This window comes from Indicator indicator, chromosome 29 (genome assembly GCF_027791375.1).
Source record: "Indicator indicator isolate 239-I01 chromosome 29, UM_Iind_1.1, whole genome shotgun sequence".
NCBI lineage: Eukaryota > Metazoa > Chordata > Aves > Piciformes > Indicatoridae > Indicator > Indicator indicator.
Window position 1 is genome coordinate 8,252,401 of NC_072038.1, and position 20,213 is coordinate 8,272,613.

The 20,213-nt window shown below is 50.8% G+C and overlaps 1 protein-coding gene across 1 annotated transcript in view; it reads left to right on the top strand.

Annotated features, from left to right (window-relative positions):
* SLC39A11 (solute carrier family 39 member 11) overlaps positions 1–20,213 on the top strand; it is a 100,347-nt gene that overhangs the window by 48,717 nt on the left and 31,417 nt on the right. The window contains exon 6 of the mRNA XM_054393895.1: positions 8,289–8,459. Coding sequence (XP_054249870.1) covers positions 8,289–8,459 — 171 coding nt within the window. The remainder of the gene's footprint in view (positions 1–8,288; positions 8,460–20,213) is intronic.

Genomic DNA, 20,213 nt, shown 5'->3' on the forward strand with positions numbered 1-20,213 from the left:
TGTTCAAGAAATGTGTGGCCATGGCACTTTGGAACCTGGTTTAATGGCCGGGGTGGTTTGGGGTTGATGGTTGGACTTGATGATCTTAGAGGTCTTCTCCAACCTTAGTGATTCCATGATTCTATAAATTCCTGCTACAGCAGGAAAAGGAGGGCAAGGAATAGAAGGATATGGAGAAGTTTAGGAGGAGAATGAGCTCCCATTGTTTGCTGTGATCTTCTCCCAGGTAATTAACAACAGGACAAGATGAAATGGCCTCAAGATGCACCAGAGGAGGTTTAGGTTGGTCACTAGAAAGAGTTTTTTACTGCAAGAGTGGTCAAACGCTGGAACAGGCTGCCCAGGGAAGTGATGGAGTCACAAGCCCTGAAGGTATTAAACAAAATGAGGTGGGACACTTTGGGTCACAGTCCAGTGGTCACAGAGGTGCTGGGTAAAAGGTTGGACTTGATCTTAGAGGTCTTTTCCAACCTTAATGATTGTATGGTTAGCCTCAATTACTTGTGTATGTTATGGGATGGGTGGTTGGTGTCAGGGAGAGCAGTTGGTCTGATGGCTTCAGAGCCAGGTGCTGCCACTAATCCTTGAAAAAAAGCCTTTAAAAAAAGAAAAAGAAGATGAAGAAAGGTAATTGTGGTGTCCCCAGAAGGCAGAGAGTGCTGTTGCTGTAATGCAAAGCAAAGCGTGGGTGCTGCTGGGAGCGTGCCTGTGTCTGGCTCCACTTCCTGAGGGCTTGTGCTGTTGATTTTTTGATGCAATTTCTCTTCTGGGGCTTCCTCGTGGTTTAAAAAAGAAGGAAAATGAGAGGCTAGGGAGAAGAGGATGGTATGTACTGGTCCTTGTGTAGAGGAGTGTGCTAGGGAATGGTTCTGTCTGCCTCCTGCAGGCACTGCTGTGCCTTGTGCAGCCTTCAAGCAAAGGAGGAATGCTCCTCACTGGCCTCCTCTGCCCCCCTGCCTGGGGTCTCTGTGGACCCCCAGAGATGCTTCCACTGCCTGGCTGTGGCCGTTTGCACCACAGCTGAGCGGCGATGCCTTTGTGTTGCAGCAGGACGTGGAGCCCAGGAGGGATTTTTGCAGAGTGGAAGCACCAATGGGGCCTGTGTGCTGCAGGGATGAAGCCCAACTGCCACAAAACATTTGTAACATCTGCTCAAAGTTAATGGAGCAGGGAGGGTTTACAGAGATGAGTGGGGAAGGGGCTGGGGTTTGCTGAGAGAGACCTTAACAGCGTCACGCTTGCAGTACGGCTGAGCGTTTCTGTTAGGGCTTGGATTGACTATCAGGCCTTTGGGAATCCTAGAAATTTTCCAAGTAATTTTGATTTATTTCAGCCATTAGGGGAGAGAATTTAACATGCAATTATCTCCTGCACCTTGGGAAAGAGATGTCAGCTACTTGCATCATCGTTTTCTTTAGCAAGTCGTTCCTTTTTCCTCACCCTACACCCTCTGCAGACGAAGGGTCAGACCAAGCTTGCTCAGCTCTGGTTTGGATGGAGCAGCTGTGGTGCATAATAGACATTTGCAGCTGCAAGTGAGCAGGTACTGGCAATAGTGAGGGCTGTGTGGGGCTCAGAGGAGCTGAGAAGAATTTGGCAGCACGTTTGCTGGCGCCGAGCAGCTGCAGCTCTCCCGCTCTGTCCTGGTGATTTGCTGTTACCTGGGCTTGGGGGCTGCTGCCCCATGGGTGCAGTTAGAATGGATGTTGGAGAAAGAGGTGAGAGAGCCAAAGTGAAAGCTTTTGAAAGAGGAATGTGTGATGCTTTTCTTCCTCTGCCTCGTTCCTGGGCGCATCAACACCAAACAATTTTTACAACTAGCCAGCAAGCGACAGCTAATCATAGACTTTAATAAGTCTGTTGTGTATCCCTGCTTGGCACTTTCTCTCCTTCCCTTCTCCCACACTTTGGAGATGGGAGCTGACAAATCTTTATAAATGAGGCTGTTATTTCATCCCTTGCAAGTTTAAACTGAAGGGAGAAACACCAGAGCTGCAGCATGGGACTCATGTTGCTGTGAGAGCCTGGAGATCTCTGCTTTGGCTGCTGGCAGGTCCAGAGGCAGAATCTTATTACGGGAATTTGATGGGGAGAAGATGGAAAAGGATTTTGGAGCTGTAAATAATTTTCCTTCCAATATCTTTAGCCAAGGGAGGCTCCAGATTCACGTGAAAATGTTTGCTTCAGCATGGAGAAAGGAGGAGATACTGGGATGCTGCTCTGGAGAGCGTGCCTGTGCCATGGGTACTGGCTCCTGCCAGCCCCAAGCCCATCTGCCCCCTGGTGCTACGGGGCTGGGCTGGAGGGGGAGACTTACAGCTGATGGGAGACTGAAATGAGCCTCACAACTAAGAGGGGGTGCACAGGCTCCTCGCTTTGCCAAAGAGTGGATTAAGTAGCCTCATCCCTGGTTCAGCAGCCTGGTTGAGTATTTGAGATCTGTAGGAGAGAGGCAGGACTAAGCCAGGCCTAATTAGAGGGGAGGAGAAGAGCTCTGAAGCAGATGTGAAAAGCTAGAGAGCTCCACAGACGTTCATTTGAATCGGGGAGCTGGAGTGCTGCAGTGAAGAGGGTTGAGGTTTTTTTGTGAGCGGAGAGAGTAAATAGTGTATTCATCTGTTTGTGTACCCCTTGTGAGTGCAATAAAGCTGAGCTCACAGCTAATGCAAACAGTTTTCATTAAGAAATAATCAAAAATAAAAAGCCATTTCAGATGCTGATAAGAAGCCAGTTGGTTTGTATATTTCACCAGGAGTTTAAGCCATACTCAAAGCCATTTATCTTTTTCCAAGTGCTGGCTGCAGAGGATATGAAAAATGCAGCAAGCTGCACACATGTAATTAAACTTTTGGCAGACTCTTTGCCCTGCAGCTTCACTAAAAAACTCAATAATGATAAATTGAGTAGAATCTATAGAGGACTTCTTTTTTTTGTGTTGGTTGTTGTTGTGATCAAGCTTTAAAATAACGTATGTGGCACAGATAATGATTTGCCACATAATAGCCTTGGCATCGTTCTTGCCATCCCCCTTGTGTCAGCTATTCTTTAAAAAGCACCCCTTGTCCTGCTCTTATCACTGCTCCAATTTGCTATTGAAGCTTTTCTGATTGCCAGCCAAGCCTCTGTTTAGCCCTAATTAGTGTTTTGTTCTCCTCAGCCCGTGCAAGATGCAGCGTTTCAAGCTGGGAGTGCTCAGGGTGCTGCATGTTGTGTGGCAGCCCCATGAGTCCCCCTCCCATGCCGGTGGCTGAGGCTGGGAGCTGGTACCAGCACTCCACTGTGATTATCCTTTTCTTTTTTTAATCTTTTCCAACAGCAGCTGGAAGTAAAACACATCACTTGACCTGCGTGCTGTTTGTAGTCCTCCTGTTGGATGTGACACTCCTGGGAAAATAATGCAGGGGCTGGTTTTGGTGGTGCTGCCTTTATCCTCTACTAATGCACTGATAATTTGTACAAGAGGCAATTTGGTGTTCCACTTGTCCATCCAAACCACCCTCAGCACTTCCCCTCTAAAAGCTGCATCTATCTTGTTTATCCTCCACAGATTTCCCCCCACTTGCAGCTGGTGGGAGCAAAGCTCCTCATCCCCGTGGGCACTGTGGCATCTCTCTGTCCTTTGTCACCACTGTCCTCAGGGGAGCTTCAAATATGCTTGAAAAAAGTCATCTCTTAGAAGTTTTTTTCCAGTAGTAGCAAGCAGACTGCTTGTGAGTAAAATAAAATAGTAATGATGAAAGATATCTGCCAGGAGTAGTATCTGTGTGAATGGATCCCTTAGCAGGTGGCAGGGTCATGCCCAGCAGTGGAGCTGGCCTGGGCATTGGCTTTTGCTAGTGACAGGCCTAAAATGGATCTTTTTCTGGCAATTTGATACTGGGCAGAGAGTGCTGTTGGAATGCTGTGGTAGTTCTTAACAGAATGGGGACATCTGCAACTTCTCCAGTTATGCAGTGGGAGGAGGTGAATGTTAGTCATGCATAGAATCCCAAACCATGGAATGGTAGAATGATTTGTCTTGGAAGGGACCTTTAAAGCTCACCTGGTCCAAAATCCCTGCAGTGAGCAGGGACATCTGCAACTAGAGCACGTTGCTCAAAGCCCCATCCAACCTGATCTGGAATGTTTCCAAGGATGGGACATCTGCTACCTCTCTGGGCAATTTGGGCCAGTCTCTCACCCTCATCAGCATAGAAAATTTCTTCTTTCTCTCTAGTTTAAATTTCCCTCTAGTAGTTTCAACCCATCACTCCTTGTCCTGTCACAACAGGCCCTGCTCTGTCTGTCCCCATCTTTCTTATCAGCCTCTTTAAGCACTGAAAGGCTACCATAAGGTCTCCCTGGAGCCTTCTCTTCTCCAGGCTGAACATCCCTTGCTCTGCTCCCCTGCATTTTTGTGTCTGATGGTCTCAGGCAGCTGGTTTCCAAAGGTATAGACAGCCCTGAGCCACAGCTGGGTCACTCTGTGATGTTCATAGCTCCTCTCCAGGGCTTTTCCCCATGCCCCTGTCCAGGCATTCAGCAAACACACCTTTTCTTGGTGAAAATTCACCTACAAAGAGGAGTCAGGAGAGCTGAAATCAAAGCCTGGGCAAGGGAGCTGAAAAGGCTTCTCTTAGGTGTTTAAATAGCAGTAAAAGCCTTGTTCTGCCTTGCTGCAAGAGTCCTGGGGGACACTTTTATGGTGAATCCATCAAACTAGAGACAAGGGAAATAAGGAGAAAGAACAACTGGAATAAGGCAATGAAAATCCCAATAAACCAGCAGCTCCCCAGTGCTGGGAATTCTGTGTGTGAGTGCATCATGCTGGCTGGGATCAGCTGGGTCAAGGTGGCAGCAGGAGGTGGCTCTTCCCTTCCTGGGGACTCCATGTGTGCCCTAAGGAGACAGCCAATGTTCCTGGGCATCATGCCACCATGGGCTGTCCCTTCCCTGCTTCCAGCCCAAGGAAAGGTGCCATTCTCCAGGTGATGCTGCAGGAGGAATAGCTAAAAGGGAGATAGGAGCATCACAGCGTGGGGACAAATGAATGTCTGCAAGCAGAGCAGATGCCAAGGCAGAGCTGCTCTGTTCAGAGACAGAAAGTTGGATTTTTTGGAAGCACTGATGACATTTGGTTTATCAGTTTTGTGAAGTGCCAAGCAAAAAGCAGCTGGGAGGTTTCAATTATGTTGGCTCATTTTGTCTAAACCATCAGGACAGGAACTGAGACATCTGAGGATTCTCCCCATAGCTCTGTGGTGGATTTGCTGCCTGGTTCTGAGTGAGGTTGTCTTGCCTCCCGTGCCTGTCCCCTGCCTGGGAGCACACAGCCATGAGCTGTACTCTTATAATCAGATCTTCCTCAACAAAATAAATCCCTTGTTTTGTTTATTTAGTTTAGTTTATCAGAGAGGATGAGGGTAATGTACTCAAGGACTTGGCTGGACAATGACATGGGGAGATGGATGAGTCCTTGACTTGGCATTTGTATGTGCTGTGCTGAGGCTGGATAAATCCAGAGGAGGAAACTCCAGCCTGAGCCTGGTCCTGGAGCAGAGCTGGGGGCAGGTGAGAAAGAGGTAAGGGAAGATCTAAGATTGCAGAGGAGGATGTGTTGAGCACTTGCTTCTCTTGAGTCAACAGCTGGGTTTGTTTTTAAGCACAGAAACAGCCAGAAACACTAAGGATGGACTGGAGTAGGTCACATCATGAGGTGAACAAAGAGAGAAAGGGAAAAATAAGATGATCTGCAGTAATGGAGTGCCCTGCCTGATATCAGTAACATCATTCTTAGCTGGTGCTGTGGGAGATGAGAGCACAGCAGAGGTGCTGCTGCGGTGTCAGCAGGCAGCCTGTTTTGGCCTGATGTAAGAAAACCCAAGTCACTGTCAGGACATTCTGCATTTTCCCTGCATTCCCCTAGCAGATACCTGAATGTCAAATGCAAAGCCTCCCCAGCAGCCACCAGCACCTCTGCCTTCAGCAAGTCTCCTGTGTTTGTTCCTCCCAAAACCAGTCTCAAGAGGTGACACTGCCTAGGCTGGCATGGCATTGAGGTTGCTCCTGTTTGGATTGAATGCTTATTGCTCTCCATGTTTTGTCACTTGGATGTGAATGCTCTTCACTAGCTCTCACATAAACTGTTTTTCCTCCTCTCTGGAAAGCCCAGGATGCTGGAAGGGGATTCCTGCACCTCTCTGCATCCTCATATCACCATGGTTCTCATGGAGGTGGCCCTGCAGTGTGAGTGATGTCAGGAACACAGGGGCAGCATGGGGATGGTGTCGTGGTGCAAACCCTTGCCATGCAGACCCATGGGTCGGTGTTGGTGGCCAGAGCAGGGTCAGCTGAGGAAAATCCTGTGTGTGGGGCCAGGGGGATGTGTGCCAAGCAATTAAAATATTCCAGTGGGCTGGCAGAAGAGGAGAATTTCATCTGTAAGTGGCTTCAGCCCTGGCTGCCGCATTGCTAAGGGTCTGCTGTGCCAGCGTTCCTGCGGTGAACTGGACAAGCCTCTTGGCTGGATCTGGTTGTCCTTGTTATTGCTTCAAAAAAATATTTATCCGTGTCCCTGTGGGCTGGAATGGAGCTCTGCCATCAAATATTACTGCACATTATTGTCTGAGCTAGGGTTTGGGGACAGAGAGTGTCTGGCTCTGTCCAGCCACCGCCAACATTTGTCTGTTTGCAGAGTGACAGCAGGCGTCACGGTTTGCAGCCCTGGTGTGGCGATCCTCCTCTCACACAGGAGGCAGCAGGAGGTGAACCCACCTGTGAGAGCTGCCCAGTCCTGCTGCCATCAAGTGGGGTTTTTAGTCTTTGCCTTGTTTGGTTTGGTTTTTTTGTTGGGTTTGGGGTTTTTTTTGGTACTAAAATCTGTCAAATCCTTGGGTTTATTTGCTGTGGCATCAAGCACTGTTTTTGGGATGCCTTCAGTGCCCATAATTATCTCACAGGTGGAAAGATGTGGAGTGTGGCTGACATCTCTGCTTTCCCAAGGTCACCTCCTGTGTCAGTTTGCATGATCTCTCTTACTCTGAGGTCCTTAATTGCAGCACAAGGTGAGATGGTCAGGCATCATCCTCCCAGCACATGGCAGGGGAAGCACTTGGCATTGCTTCAGCACAGCTTCAGACAGCTCCTTGCACTCTGGCTGCAAAAAACATCTTGGAGTGGGTCAAGGGCCAGGAGAGAGAATTATAATAATAAATAATAAATCCAGGGGGAGAGAATTGTATTGCTAAATGTCAAACACCTAATATGAAGCTGTAGGTGTGTGAGGTTGAGGAATGTGTGCTCCTTGTTCCTTGGCTTCCTTTTGCCTTTTCATGCTGAAGGTGAATGGTGAAGGTCCTGGTGTGTGTAGGCTTTACTATGATGCTGTCTGGGGATTGTTTCAGCCTTCACAGCCCTAACTGGGGCTTGGGTTTCAGTGGTGTTATTTTCAATAGCTGGTTAAAATAGAGCTGGTAGAAATGGTCCTGCTGGGAGCAGAGGTTTGGGAGGGCCTGGGGTTGTCTGCTGATGTCTTTGCAAATGGCAGTGGCAAATCTTTTGGTAGCGGAACAAATAGTTGCTAATTGCAGCTCAGTGCAACCGTTTTGAGACCAAGATGGAATCAGATTGAAGTGTTTTGAAGTTTTCCTTCATCTGCAAAGGCAGTGGAACTGCAGATGTGCCAGGGTTGGGCTGGGTGGGATGATGTCACTGTGGGTCCCCGTGGCTGCTGCCTGGCAATTCTGTTGCAGATCCCAGAATCCAGTCATGGTGGGGGTTGGAAGTGATCTCTGGAGATCCTCTGGTCAAAGTGCCCTCCTCAAGCAGGGTCACCCAGGCAGGTTGCTCAGGACTGCATCCAGATAGGCTAGGAATCTCTCTAGAGAAGGAGACTTTACAATCTCTCTGGGCAGCCTGGTCCAGTGCTCTGGCACCCTCATGTTAAATATGTTTTTACTCATCATCCTCATCAGCCACTGGCTCCAGAGCTTGTCCCCACCAGATCAGGACTTCACAGGTGGGTGTGAGCCTGGAGCTGGGGAGTGATGTGGGACTAGGAGCAAGTCTCAGGAGGAGGTAGCAGAGAATGAACTTCAGTCTCAGAGTCTCCCTGGTCCTTGGGCTGTGTAATCTACATATGGGGAAATCCCTTACCCTAACCTGAATCGACAGGGCCAACGCACCCCCCTGCAGCCCTGCTCTGGTCAGCATTCTTCCTTCTGTCTTTTCCTTCTGGGAGGGGAGGCAGGAGGTGCCCAGCTGCCCGTCCATCACCCTCTTGGCTGACCTGGCTGTTCTCTTACCCCCAGATAAAGGTGAGAACGGGGAGCCCTATCAGCGGAGGAGGGGCGCAGGGGCCAGCCTGCCGGACACCCCCCCGGTGTTCGCTGTGACCAAGGACGGGGCCCCGACGGCTGGCAGCAGCAGCTGGAGGCGAATTATGCTGATGATCCTGGCCATAACCATCCACAACATCCCAGGTGAGTCCTTATTGCTCTCTACAAATGCCTGAAGGGTGGTTGTAGCCAGCTGGAGGTTGGTCTCTTCTCCCAGGCAACCAGCAACAGAACGAGAGGACACAGTCTCAAGCTGTGCAGGGGGAAGTTTAGGCTTGGATCTTAGAAAGAAGTTCTTCCCAGAAAGAGAGATTGCCCCTTGGAATGGGCTGCCCAGGGAGGTGGTGGGGTCCACATCCCTGGATGAGGCACTTAGTGCCATGGTCTAGTTGATTAGTTAGGATTGGGTGATCAATTGGACTTGATGCTCTTGGAGGTCTCTTCCAAGCTGGCTGATTCTGTGATTCTGTGTCTACCTGTCCATCCATCCCAGCTCACAGGCAGCCCCTTCCCAGGCTTGCTGCCATCCTGGGAGGATCATCCAGGGCTGTTGCCTCCTCTCCCTCCTCCTTTCCCTCGCTGCTGGCAGATGGCACTCGCCGAGTGGGTGCTGGGTGCCTTTTGACAAGGTTTAGCACGTTAGATCATCTGCTTTTGGTAGGGATGAACCATGTGAGGCCTTGGCAGCAAAACCCTGTATGGGGAGGGGGCTCAGGGGGAGAGCTTGGGCTCACTGCTGTGTCGTGAACATCTGCAGCCTCTCGTGCTACTGCCAGGCTGTTGTGGGCGAAAGTGGTAAATCCAAGAGTGTGTTGAGAAAGATGAGATTGTAAAGATAACCAATTCTGGTCTCTTTTCTTTTCTCTCCTGGTCTGTGTACCAGCAAGAGCTGCATTTTAATAGCGCTGAGCTTCTCAGCAGGAGCAGCTACAAATTGGGGTTTTCTTATTCAAGGGATGGAGTTTGCCAAGAGATGGAAAACTGCAGAGCCCTGAGTCTTGGAGGGCTGCATCCTGCCAGGGGCTGGCCTTTGAGACTCCAGAAAAAGATGCAATAAAATAGAGATGAGATAAATCTGTAACAGCTGAGGACATTTGGCTGCTCTGCAGTTCTTGGTGATATTGGGACTATTGTAGGGGAACCATTTCAAATGCTTGCTTTGCTGGTTTCTTCCCTCCTCCTCCCCTTCTCCTTCCTTTCCTTTTTCCTTTAACCATCGGAGCTGGGCGGGAGCAGCTGCCTCGTTTCCTCACGCGTGCTTCTTGATTTTTTTTTTTTTTTTTTTTTTTGAGAGGGGTTTTTATCAGATGCCAGGGCACCCATCTTAAATTCCACCCCTGGGTGAGAAGCCTCTGTTATGCGTTTGTAGTCACAGATCCTTCAGTTCTCCCCCTGCAAGGGCACCCCAGGGTCGAATGGCAGGAGGTAATCGAAGCAAGCACACCATGAGCTGCCCTTGGCATTGGAGCTGTGCCATGTGTGGGTGGTGTTCTCCTTGAGCACTCAGGAGCTGCTGTCCCCTCCAGCCTCCCTGTGCTTGCTTGTCTCTGGGCAGGAATTGCATCATTCCAACTGGTCATCAGTTCCCAGCACATCTGGGGGCTTCTGCTCTCATGGCCTGGGCTGCCCACCTGGTCAGGCTCTTGTTTTTCCCATGAGAGCATTGCTGCACCTTCTGAGGGTTCTCTTCCCATGCACCAATGGTGTCTGTACGTTAAGGCTGCTCTGGTCTTGTCATCAACAGCAAAATCATTTTCTTGATTTCGTCCCCTTTTTTTAATTATAGGTAGATAACTCAGATGCCTTAGTTCAGCTCCAGGTAGTGCCAAGAGAGGCAGATGCCTGGCAGATGAGGCAAGGAGGAAACTTTGAATTAGCCACACACACACAAAAAGGGGGGAAGCGTTTGCACTGGGTGAGCCATAATTGGATTTTATCCTTCAAATGAAGTGTCAGGGAGCTGAGGTGAAGACCTGGGCTGTGTGTGCATCTTGCTGCCTCTGGCTCTGTCAGATAGAGATTTCTGTCTCTGACACCAGCAGAGAAAGAAAGTTTTGTGGAGGAGTGAACCAAGTGTCACCTGTAGTGATAGGTTAATGGTGACACAGCCCTGGCTGCTACAGTGGCACCAGTCTAACCTTTCAGTGCTTCTGCAAGAGCACAAAGCCGCCCTTGGAAGGCTGCAGAGGCTGTGGAATTCTCTCTTGCATCTTAAAGGTTGCAATATTAAAGCTTAATGTCCCCAAGGGTGTGTGGAAGTGATGGCCTGTGGCTGCTGCTGCTGCCTGGCCCCTGCCCAGAGGCTCAGCTCTGCTCAGTGAGCGTTGCTGGGTCGTGGTGGGGTGTCTGTCCCTGCCAAGCTCTATCCCCAGAGTCCCCTTCCTGCTGTTTTCCATCTGGTCTGTACCTTTCCAGCAGCCCCACAGTGCTGTTGTGGGGCTGGCTGGGTGACAGTGGCTGCTTGTGCTCAGTGGGGTCATTCACTGCCTGCAAAGCCCAATGCCCTCCTTTCCACAAGGATTTGCCCAAAGCCATCCAAAGGTTTCAAGGTGCAGAGGCTGGATTTGAGCCCATGGCTGCCATTGTGCTCCCCAGAGCCCTGCCTGCAGGTCACCAATTTCATTGATTTCACCCTAATTAATAATGCAGATTAAAACAGGAGCTTGTGGCCTGCCCAGTTGTCACCAGGGGCTCTGGTCTTTCATGTCAGGTAGTTATAGGACTAGGGAAAATTGAGCAAAAATAGAGATGGGTAGATTGAGATTGGATGTTAGGAAGAAATTCTTCCCCATGAGGGTGGTGAGACACTGGCACAGGTTGCCCAGGGAGGTGGTAGAAGCCTCATCCCTGGAGGTTTTTGCAGCCAGGCTGGATGTGGCTCTGAGCAACCTGATCCAGTGTGAGGGGTTGGAACTAGATGATCCTTGAGGTCCCTTCCAACACCAACAATTCTATGCATGAAGCAGAAGCTGGTCCAGCCTTTGGTGAGCAGCCTACAGGATGGGGCTGGTCTTGGCTGTCACCAAAGTCCTTTTGCCTTCCCAGCAAAGTCTCAGCAGTGCTGGTGGCACTTCCCCTGTGTGCTGTGGAGCAGGGTTTGGCAACACTGTAATGTTCTCCCTCAATTAGCTCCCCGCAGGCGGGAGCGCTGACACTATAATTAGCACAGACTCCAGCAGCGTAATGACACCTCAGGAGGCGTGGGGAGGGGGAGGCAGGAGGTGCTGAGCTGACAAGTTGGGGATGATCAGCACCTTGGCACCTCAGCTGGGCTGCCAGACATGGGCTTAGGGGCTTGCCTGGCCCTGGGCAGGCAGAATTGCTTGGTGCTGGTTTTCAGCAGCAGTTATCTGGCTCTGCTTCCACATCTGCTTGCTCCCCTGTGAGCCCAAGGCACTTGCAGGGATCCTGACATCAGAGGTTGTCCAGGTGGTTCCCTCATCTGTATAAAGCTCCTTAATGGGGATAGATTTTTTTTTATTTTTTTTAGCAGGGCCTGTTGTGACAGGACAAGGGGTGACGTTTTGAAACGGAAAGAGGAGATATCCACAAGAAGGTAGAAGGAAGAAATATTTTGTGCTGAAGGTGGTGAGACACTGGCCTGGATTACTGAAAGAGGTGGTAGATGTTCCAGCCCTGGAGCCACTCCAGGTTAGGTTGGAAGAGGCTCAGAACAGCCTGCTCTGGTAGATGTCCCTGCTGATTGCAGTGAGGATTGGACTAGATGGCCTTTAAAGGTCCCTTCTAACCCAAACCATTTTTTGATTCTATAAAACTTCACATTCCTTAGGTAGGATGCAATGCTTGGATTGCTGCAGCAAGAAGGATGCAGCTGGGGGGTTGCTCCTGTCCGTGCTCACCTTGGTGAACCTTTGGTCTGGCCAAGTGCCTCTGGAAATAGTCTCGGTGAAACATAGTCTTGAAACACCTGTGGTGTTTCATATCTGAGCCCAAATTCTACAAAGTTCCTCCATCCAGTGATTAAAACCCTTGCAAGGACCAGATCTGGCTCTGTTCTCCTTAGTTTTTGGGGAACAGGCTCCCTCTTATTACTGAGGGAAAACTTTGGGGGTAACAGAGCACTGCATAGAGACTGCCCAGAGGGGTTGTGGAGCCTCCTTCTGTGGAGAGGTTCCAAACCTGCCTGGACACGACCCTGGGCAACCTGCTGTGGGTGACCCTGCTTCAACAGCGTGGCTGGACTAGATGATTTCCAGAGGTGCCTTCCAACCCCCACCAGTCTGGGATTGTGTGATGGCCAGCAGAGCACAGTTTTATTTACTCTGAGCCCCGTTTTAGGGTGAGCATGTTTGGGTTCTTGGCACTGCCTCTCCCTCTGCTTTCAGGCAAACGTGCTGGAAGCCGCTTCATGTGCGGCTGAGATAATTGACCGTGGAGCTCAGCCTGTGCTCACTTCAGCTCTGCCAGCAAGTGAAAGGTTTGTTAATTTGTTCCAAAGCTGGGGACTGTCAATGTAAAGAATAAATTGATAATGACAGGAGATGCCAAACTGCAGACTGTTCCTGCTAATTAATATGCATATATGCCGACTTTAGTGGAACATTAATTATGTATTTAATCAAGCCCTGTTTATTTGAGTTTATCTTTGTACCTTGGGTGGTTGTTATGCTGAAGACTTCAGATTAATTAAAACGTAACTGGTGTATCACAAATAACAATTAGTGAGGTGTGAGTTGAGCTGCCTCTCTCTTTCTTCTAATTTAGGAGGAGAACATGGTAGGAGGTGGCTTGCGAGGCTGTGGGTCCACTGCTGGCTCCCCAGGGAGCTCCTAGAGGAGCCTGCTCTGCCTTGAGCTGAGTTGTGCCTGTATGTGGGCAGGGATATCCCTGCTGTGTGAGATCAGGGAGTTCCTCCAGGGTGGAGATGCTGCAGGAGTCCTGAATTCTTACGCCAGCCTAGTTGAGGTGGAGGACAGGACCAAGGCCATGCTCTGAGACTCTGGTGGCTCTTCATAGCATGTTCTCAACCTTCATGTTCTTCACGCCTCAGCTTTCTCTCTGGAATCATGGTGCTTGCATGGGTTATGTAAGGGTCTGTGCCTGCCTGGGACCCTTGGTGGCTTAACCAGAGCCTGGCTGGTTTTCTGGTGGGTATGTGGCAGTGGGCATGGCGGAAAGAGTTGCAGATGTTGGGTTGTGGTGACACCCTGCCTTGCTTTCCTCTGGCAAGTGGGAATTGCGGGTTTCTCTTCCACAAAAACCACGTGGCTGATGGCAGGCACCTGGCTGAGATCTCACTGCTGAGTGGACCACCGGTGCCCCATCCTTCCCATCACCCTGAGGAGCATCCCCAGGCACAGTCCCCTCGGCTGCCACTTGCTCTGGGGGGAGGCAGCAGGGCTGCTGCTGGGGCAGGTTGTTGGCAGGCAGGAGGTGATGCTTCCAGCCACCCTAACGTTGCCATGGAAACTTGAATGTTCCTTTTTCCTTGCAGTGCTCTGGGGCTGGAGGGGTGGGCAGAGCAGGGTGGCCCCATCCCCAGGAGCTGTGCAGAGCTGGAGTCGTTCTTTTTGCTCCAGCCCTTTCCTTCCTGCAAGCAAACATCTTCTCCACGTTCAGTCCTATCACTCCTTGTGCACTCCCCAGTCCCATTTCTGTGGTGTTTCTGCCTCAGATGTCACTGCTAACTGGAGGTGCTAGGAGCAGCAAATGGGATGTGGCAGCGGCGCTGCGGCAGGCACAGAGCCACCGGGGCACGGTGTGAGGTGGCACTGACGTCCCCTGCTCACCCTCAGATCTCACGTGGCTCCACCTGAGACTGCCTCTACAGTTGCCAGAAACCCATTAACAAGCTGGAATTTATTATTTTTTAATGAGAAGGAATAAAGCAAGGAGCAGGAAAGAGTGTGGGAGCTAAATATGGAACAGGTTCACCCTTGGCAGTGAAGGTGCTGCAGGCAGGAGGGGGAGAGGTGATGGAGTGTTGCTGTGGGCAGGAGGGACAAGATTTCAAATGGAGAAACTTTCAAGTCTATGGGAAGGATGAATAAGTCTCCTGGAAAGCTGCAGTGGCTTGAGTGGAAGGTCCCTGCACCCCCAGGTGACAGTGGCCAAGTTCATCCCCCTTGGAATGCGCCTGGAGCTGGCAGTGAGAGGCACTGGCTGCTGGCACCAGCACCATGCTTTGGCATGTGGCAGGGGTTCTGGGGACCCTCCTTCTCTGCGTGCCCAGGAGGGAAAGATTTAGCCCCAAAACTCATAGGCTGGGTTTTGGCCAATGTGAGATGATGTCTGGGGGAAGGTGCAGCCCAGGGCTAGCACAGAGGAGAGGGTGCATGTTTTAAATGTTGGCACCTGGCTTGTGTCACCCTGTCACCAGGCTGGCACCAGTGTCTTTGGATGTCCTCACATCAAGGTACAACTAAGTCCTTTATTGAGGTGTTCCTTGTGTTGGTGATGGATTTAGGCCAGGCTCCTCCTGCCCAGCCCTGTGGCTCCTCTCCATCCCAAGGTGCAGGCTCTGGCAGCAAGTGCTGCCACCACTGTGTTTCATCCTGAGGACACAGGGGTGGAAGGGATGTCTGCACCAAGGCACAGTAAATGTCAGGCTGATGTGAGACAGCCTTGTTTGCAGCCTCTCCTGGGAAGGAGAAGGGCTCAGCTGAAGGCCCTGGGGCCAGATAGCATGAGACCTGCCACTGCCCTCTGCACCACCTCTGCACAGTGGGATTTGGCTGGGCACAGTCCAGGAGTGAGGGCTGCCTGCTGAGATATGGGAGCCTCCTGGACTTTGCTTTATGGCTTCTTACAGCTTGAACCAGTTTTAGTGTCCTTTGACATGTCTCCTGTTTATGGGTGTCTGGGGGAGAGGAGCAGACAGTGAGGTTTGCTGTTGGCTGATGGGTCTGAGCTGCTGTCATCCTGCACTGCCAGCTGGGATCCAGCCAACTGCAGGTGGGGGAAGCTGGTGGGGACTTCAGTGTTGTCACTCCTTGACCCAGTCCCTTCTTGTGGACATCTCCAGTGGTGGGCTCCATCCGTTGCTCCTTGGCTGGCCTGTCTGTACATCTGCTAAGCCCAGCTGCTGGCATTGAGTGCTGTAGGTGTGCAATATCTCTTTCTGGTGACCAGCAAAGCCAAGTGTATCCTGGGCTGATCCCCAGCAGTGTGGACAGCAGGTGGAGGAAGGGGATTCTGCCCCTCTGCTCCACTCTGCTGAGACCCCAACTGCAGTGCTGGGGCCAGCTCTGGAGTCCTCAGCACAAAAAAAGGCAATTACAACTGTTCCATCCTTCCCTACTCTCCTCTTGCTCTTTCTCAAACTTTTCTTCCCCTCTCCCCACTGGCACAGCTCCCTCATCCCTCCCAGGAAAAAAAGAAAAATCTTATTTTCAGAAGGCACCAAATCATTGCTAATTTATTTTTCTTTCAAAATCCTCATCTTTCGTTTTTTGAAGCCTCTCTGCTCTTGCTCCCCTCTGAGCCAGGCAGGGGGAAAACCTCCTAAGAACAAAAGCAAACCTGATTGTGTGGCTGGATGGGTTTTACAGCCTTTAGGGGCAGCAATTACCTGCCCAAGCTGCTGGCAGCCCCACGAGGGGACAGTGGGGACTATTCAGATGAGCATTTAGACAGGTTGAAAATGTCACTGAGGGTGTTTACTTGTGTATTGGAGTGGAGGAAAAGGTCTCAGAAGAAAAGGACCTGTGTGTGTGTTTGTGGTCTTCTGAATTTCCAGTTGCCTTGGAAACAGAGCATAAAAAGCAGCACTAACTTGGGTAATCACAGCATTTGCATCCTTGAGTCCAGGCTGAGAGCTGAAACACTCAACAGCTCCTCAGAGCCCTGATCTTGTGCCAAAGCTCAGGGTGGGCATAGGGAAAATGACAGCAGCCATCAACCCTGTGTACAGGGCAAGTAGACTCCAAATTGTTTCTAAAATACCAGGACTGGATGATAACTCCATGTAGTGAAACAGCCAGAGGAGGTGAGGCACACCTCAGACCCAGGAGGCATCACACACTTGTGCAAAGCTCTTGTGAAAAGCTCTCACACTGCCCCAACACTACTCATCCAGGAGATGGGGTTGCTGCTCTTCCAAGTAACAAGTGACAGGACAAGGAAATAGCCTCAAGTCGTGCTAGAAGAGGTTTAGGTTGGACATTATTGCACAATTTCTTCCCCCAAAGCGTTGTCAAGCCCTAGCACAGGCTGGCCAGGTCAGTGGTGGAGTCCCCATCCCTGGAGGGATTGAAAAGCTGTGTAGATGTGCTGCTGAGGGACATGGATTAGTGGTGATCTGTCCTAAATGGCTCTGTGGGTGAGCACCTGAGGGCAGGAGCAGAGCTTCAGTGTCTGAAGAGGTTGCTGATTGTGCTGGCTCTGGAGGAGCTGCTCAGTGACAAAGCTCCTCACAAATGGCTCTGGCACTGCTCTTCCAAAAGATTTCCTCTGAAGTGAGACTTGCCCAGAGAGCTAAATGCAGAGGACAGAAGTGCTCCTTTGTGTGAAGGACTAAAGGAGCTTTGACAGAGGGGGAAGGAAGAACCACAAAGGCTTCCCTGCTGCAAAGTCAATCTCATGGAATGAGAAGCTCAGCAGCACGATTTAATGGAAGCAGGAATCACATCTACATGGAAACAAAGGATGGGGAATGAAAATCACCAGATGGTGCGTAGTGAACTGCTGATTTGGAGAGGAAGAAGCAGCCTGTGGTGGAGATGCTCACAAATGTGGCGAGGAGGAGGTGACACAACAGCCACTGGCCAGGGGCTGGTCCAGGTCCCCTCTTCCCGTGAGAGGATGTGAGAGGTGGAGCAGGATGAGTGGAACCACGAATCAGTCAACAGGCTGCTGACCCCAGAGCATCCAAAGGGACTCACAGCCAAGCAAGCCTGGGGTTATGCACGGTCCAGGGGGACCTCAGCATGTCCCACAGTCACTGCTGAGGCTTGGGAAACCTCTGATTCTCTGCAGCAGATCTTGCTCAGCCCATTGCTGTGATTCCTTTCAAACACTCCATTTAGAAAAGCCTGCCAAGATGGCACAATAACTCCACTGCTTCAATAGCACAGGTTCAGCCTCTTTCAAAGAAGGTGTCAAACCTCCAAATGACTCTGCTTTGCTGGTAAGCAAGAAGGTACAAGGATTTACATGGGCAATGAACACAAAGAGCTTGCTGCCAGTTTGCCCACACTCAAAGCTCTCAGCCAGCTCAGCCCTGTGGTTGCAGCTCCTCTCTTGGGAATTCTCCACGTACTCCAAAAATTCTAAGTGGCCTGAGCAGCTTCTTCAAGTGGGAAAAGACACAAAAAGTGAAAGGTTAATGTTTCTATGTCAACCACTTACAGATCCACTGCCCTGGAGGCTCTGCAAATGGATAAGCAGGACATTAGGTCACTGGAGATGGCTATGGGAGAGCAGATCTTACCCACAGAGGGCTCTGACATCAACTTGAAAAATAAACAGCTCTGTGCAACTCCTGGTTCTTGGCCCCATCAAGAGCAAAGGCCAGGAGAAGCATGGTCCTGAGCAACCCTGAATGGTGGAAGGATTTGTGGTGGGCCACCACTCTGCAGAGGGCAAGGCAAAAGCCCCACGGCTTGGTGTGTGAGGAAGGGTGAGAGGCAGGTGTGCACATCCCACAGGAAAGCTGTCCATGTCAGAGAGAGGTTTTCCAAGGATTTCAGTGGCTGAAGCAGTTGTCAGCCCCTCTTGCAACCAGTGAGAGCTGGAGAGTCCACACAAGGTGGTGAAGGCTCCGGGATGGGGGGGAGGGGGAGGTGTGTGGAGAGAATTTGGCATCTCTTTGCAGAGCTGCAGGACAAAGAGGATAAAACATGACCAATCTCAGCCACTGTCAGGAAAATGCTTCTATTTAACCTAAACAAAGGGATTTTGCCTTCCTTGGCATTACAATTCAAGATGCTTTATCCTGATAAGGCATTACCCAGGGATCAGACTAATCCTGCACTAACTTCAGGATCAGCTGCAAACCCTCAGTGGGCAGTGTGTGGCAGAGGCTGCTTTTCCTCTCTGCTTGTTTTCAGAGAAAACCCCCAAACTTCAAAACCTGAAATTGGAAAGAGAGAAGATCATGCTGGAGGGTCACCCCAGAGCCTTCTGTTTTTAATGATGGTATGGAACCTGTTCTGGCAGCCTGCTGATGGTGGTGGCAAGGACAAAAAGCAGGATATCCTTCCATGCTCCATCTGATATACAGACCTGACCTAAACCAGCTGTTTTAGGAGCACCATGGATCATCCACCAGCTCCAAAGCCATGGGGAATCCATTTTCCCTGCTCTGGGAGCCTAAGGCTAGGGCTAAGCCCTCTCATCTTATCCTAGAATATTTTGGGTTGGAAGAGACCCTTGAAGATCATCCAAGTCCAGCCCCCCTGCAGTGAGCAGGGACATCTACAGGAGCAGGTTGGTCAGAGCCCCAGCCAACCTGACCTGGAATGGTTCCAGGGATGGGGCATCTACTGGGCAGCTTGGACCAGTGTTTCACCATCCTCATGGTAAGAAAGTGTCTCCCTTAGATCTAGTCTATTGTCCCCCACACTCCCTTCCCTTCTGGCAGGATCACCTCCCTCCTCTGCACCCTCAGAAGGCACGTTCAGTGCCACATGGATGGCAGCCATGGGCACAGCAGGAGAGGACCACACAGGAGCTGGGGCAGCAAGGACAGCTCTAGTGAGGGTGCTGCCTGAAGCACAAAAAGCATTCTCCCAGGGAAGGCAGCCAGCACAAAACTTAGAAAGGGAAAGCCAAGAGGGAGCATCACAGCAAGGAGGAGCCAGTGCAAAGGGAGGGCCATGGAAAGGGAAGCAGAGCAAAGCTAGACCAGCACTGAGTCATGTCAGGCCCCCACGGGCAGGCTGAAGGTTACAGTGTGGTACAACATGACAGCCACAGCACACAGCAGGGCAGCCAAGGAGAGATGTACACAGTGCATGAAAAGCTGGCAAGGAGGATATCAGCCAAGGGAGCAAAGTGAGGGCCATACTGCTCCCTGAGCACCTCCACCACCTTCATGCTTGGCTGGAGGTCCCCAGCTCCCCCCGTGCTCACCCACCAGTATTCAAGCCCCAGTGAGCAGAGAGGACTGGATGTGTGCAGCAAGCTGCTGCAGCCTGGACTTTATTTTTACTGTAATTTCACTTCAGTGTCCTGTCAGCAGAGCTGCAAACCAGCACAAGATGTTCTGTCTTGTTGAGCCAGGAGGACAATGACAACGTTCAGGCCTGCTCCAATCCACAGGAGCACTTGAGTTGGCTGGGATGGGCTTTGGGATGAGGCCCAGCACTGATCCATCTCTTCCTGTTCACCGTGGAAAGCTTTGCATGCTCCCACTCCACACTGGAAAGTTCCTGGGGAGGCCAAAGCTCTGCAGTCCTGCTGGGTTTCTGAGATGCTGCATCACTGTGGTGCTCTGGGCTACAGGAGTGTGCCTTGGCTTGGGACTTTCCAGGGAACTCCTCTCCTTGATAGGGAGGAGAGGAAGGTTTGCTCAGACAGGAGCGAGGTGTTGGCATCAAGGCAGCCTACAGTAGATGTGGGATAATCCTGGGATGTCTGGACATGGTTCTGTGATTCCAGTTCCTGACCAGCCATGACACCAAAGATCTGGATACACAAATAAATTAAAAAATAAGAGATCAGCTGAGGAGTTGTTTCTACTTTGAAAGCAGAAGGCTCAGCCAGCAAGAGACAGCTCTGGCCAGTCCAGACTTGCTGCTCATGTTCTGTACATGCTTGAGCAAAGGGAAGGAAACCCCAAACTATGCAGAAGTTGGGAAGCCAAGAGACTGAACTCCCACAGGAAGCTGCTTCACTTCCCCTGGTCTGAAATCGCCGTTTGCCACCACTCACAGCACTGAACATTGTTTCTTTGCTCTTGCACTGTCCAGTATCCATTTTCCAAGAAAGCAGTAT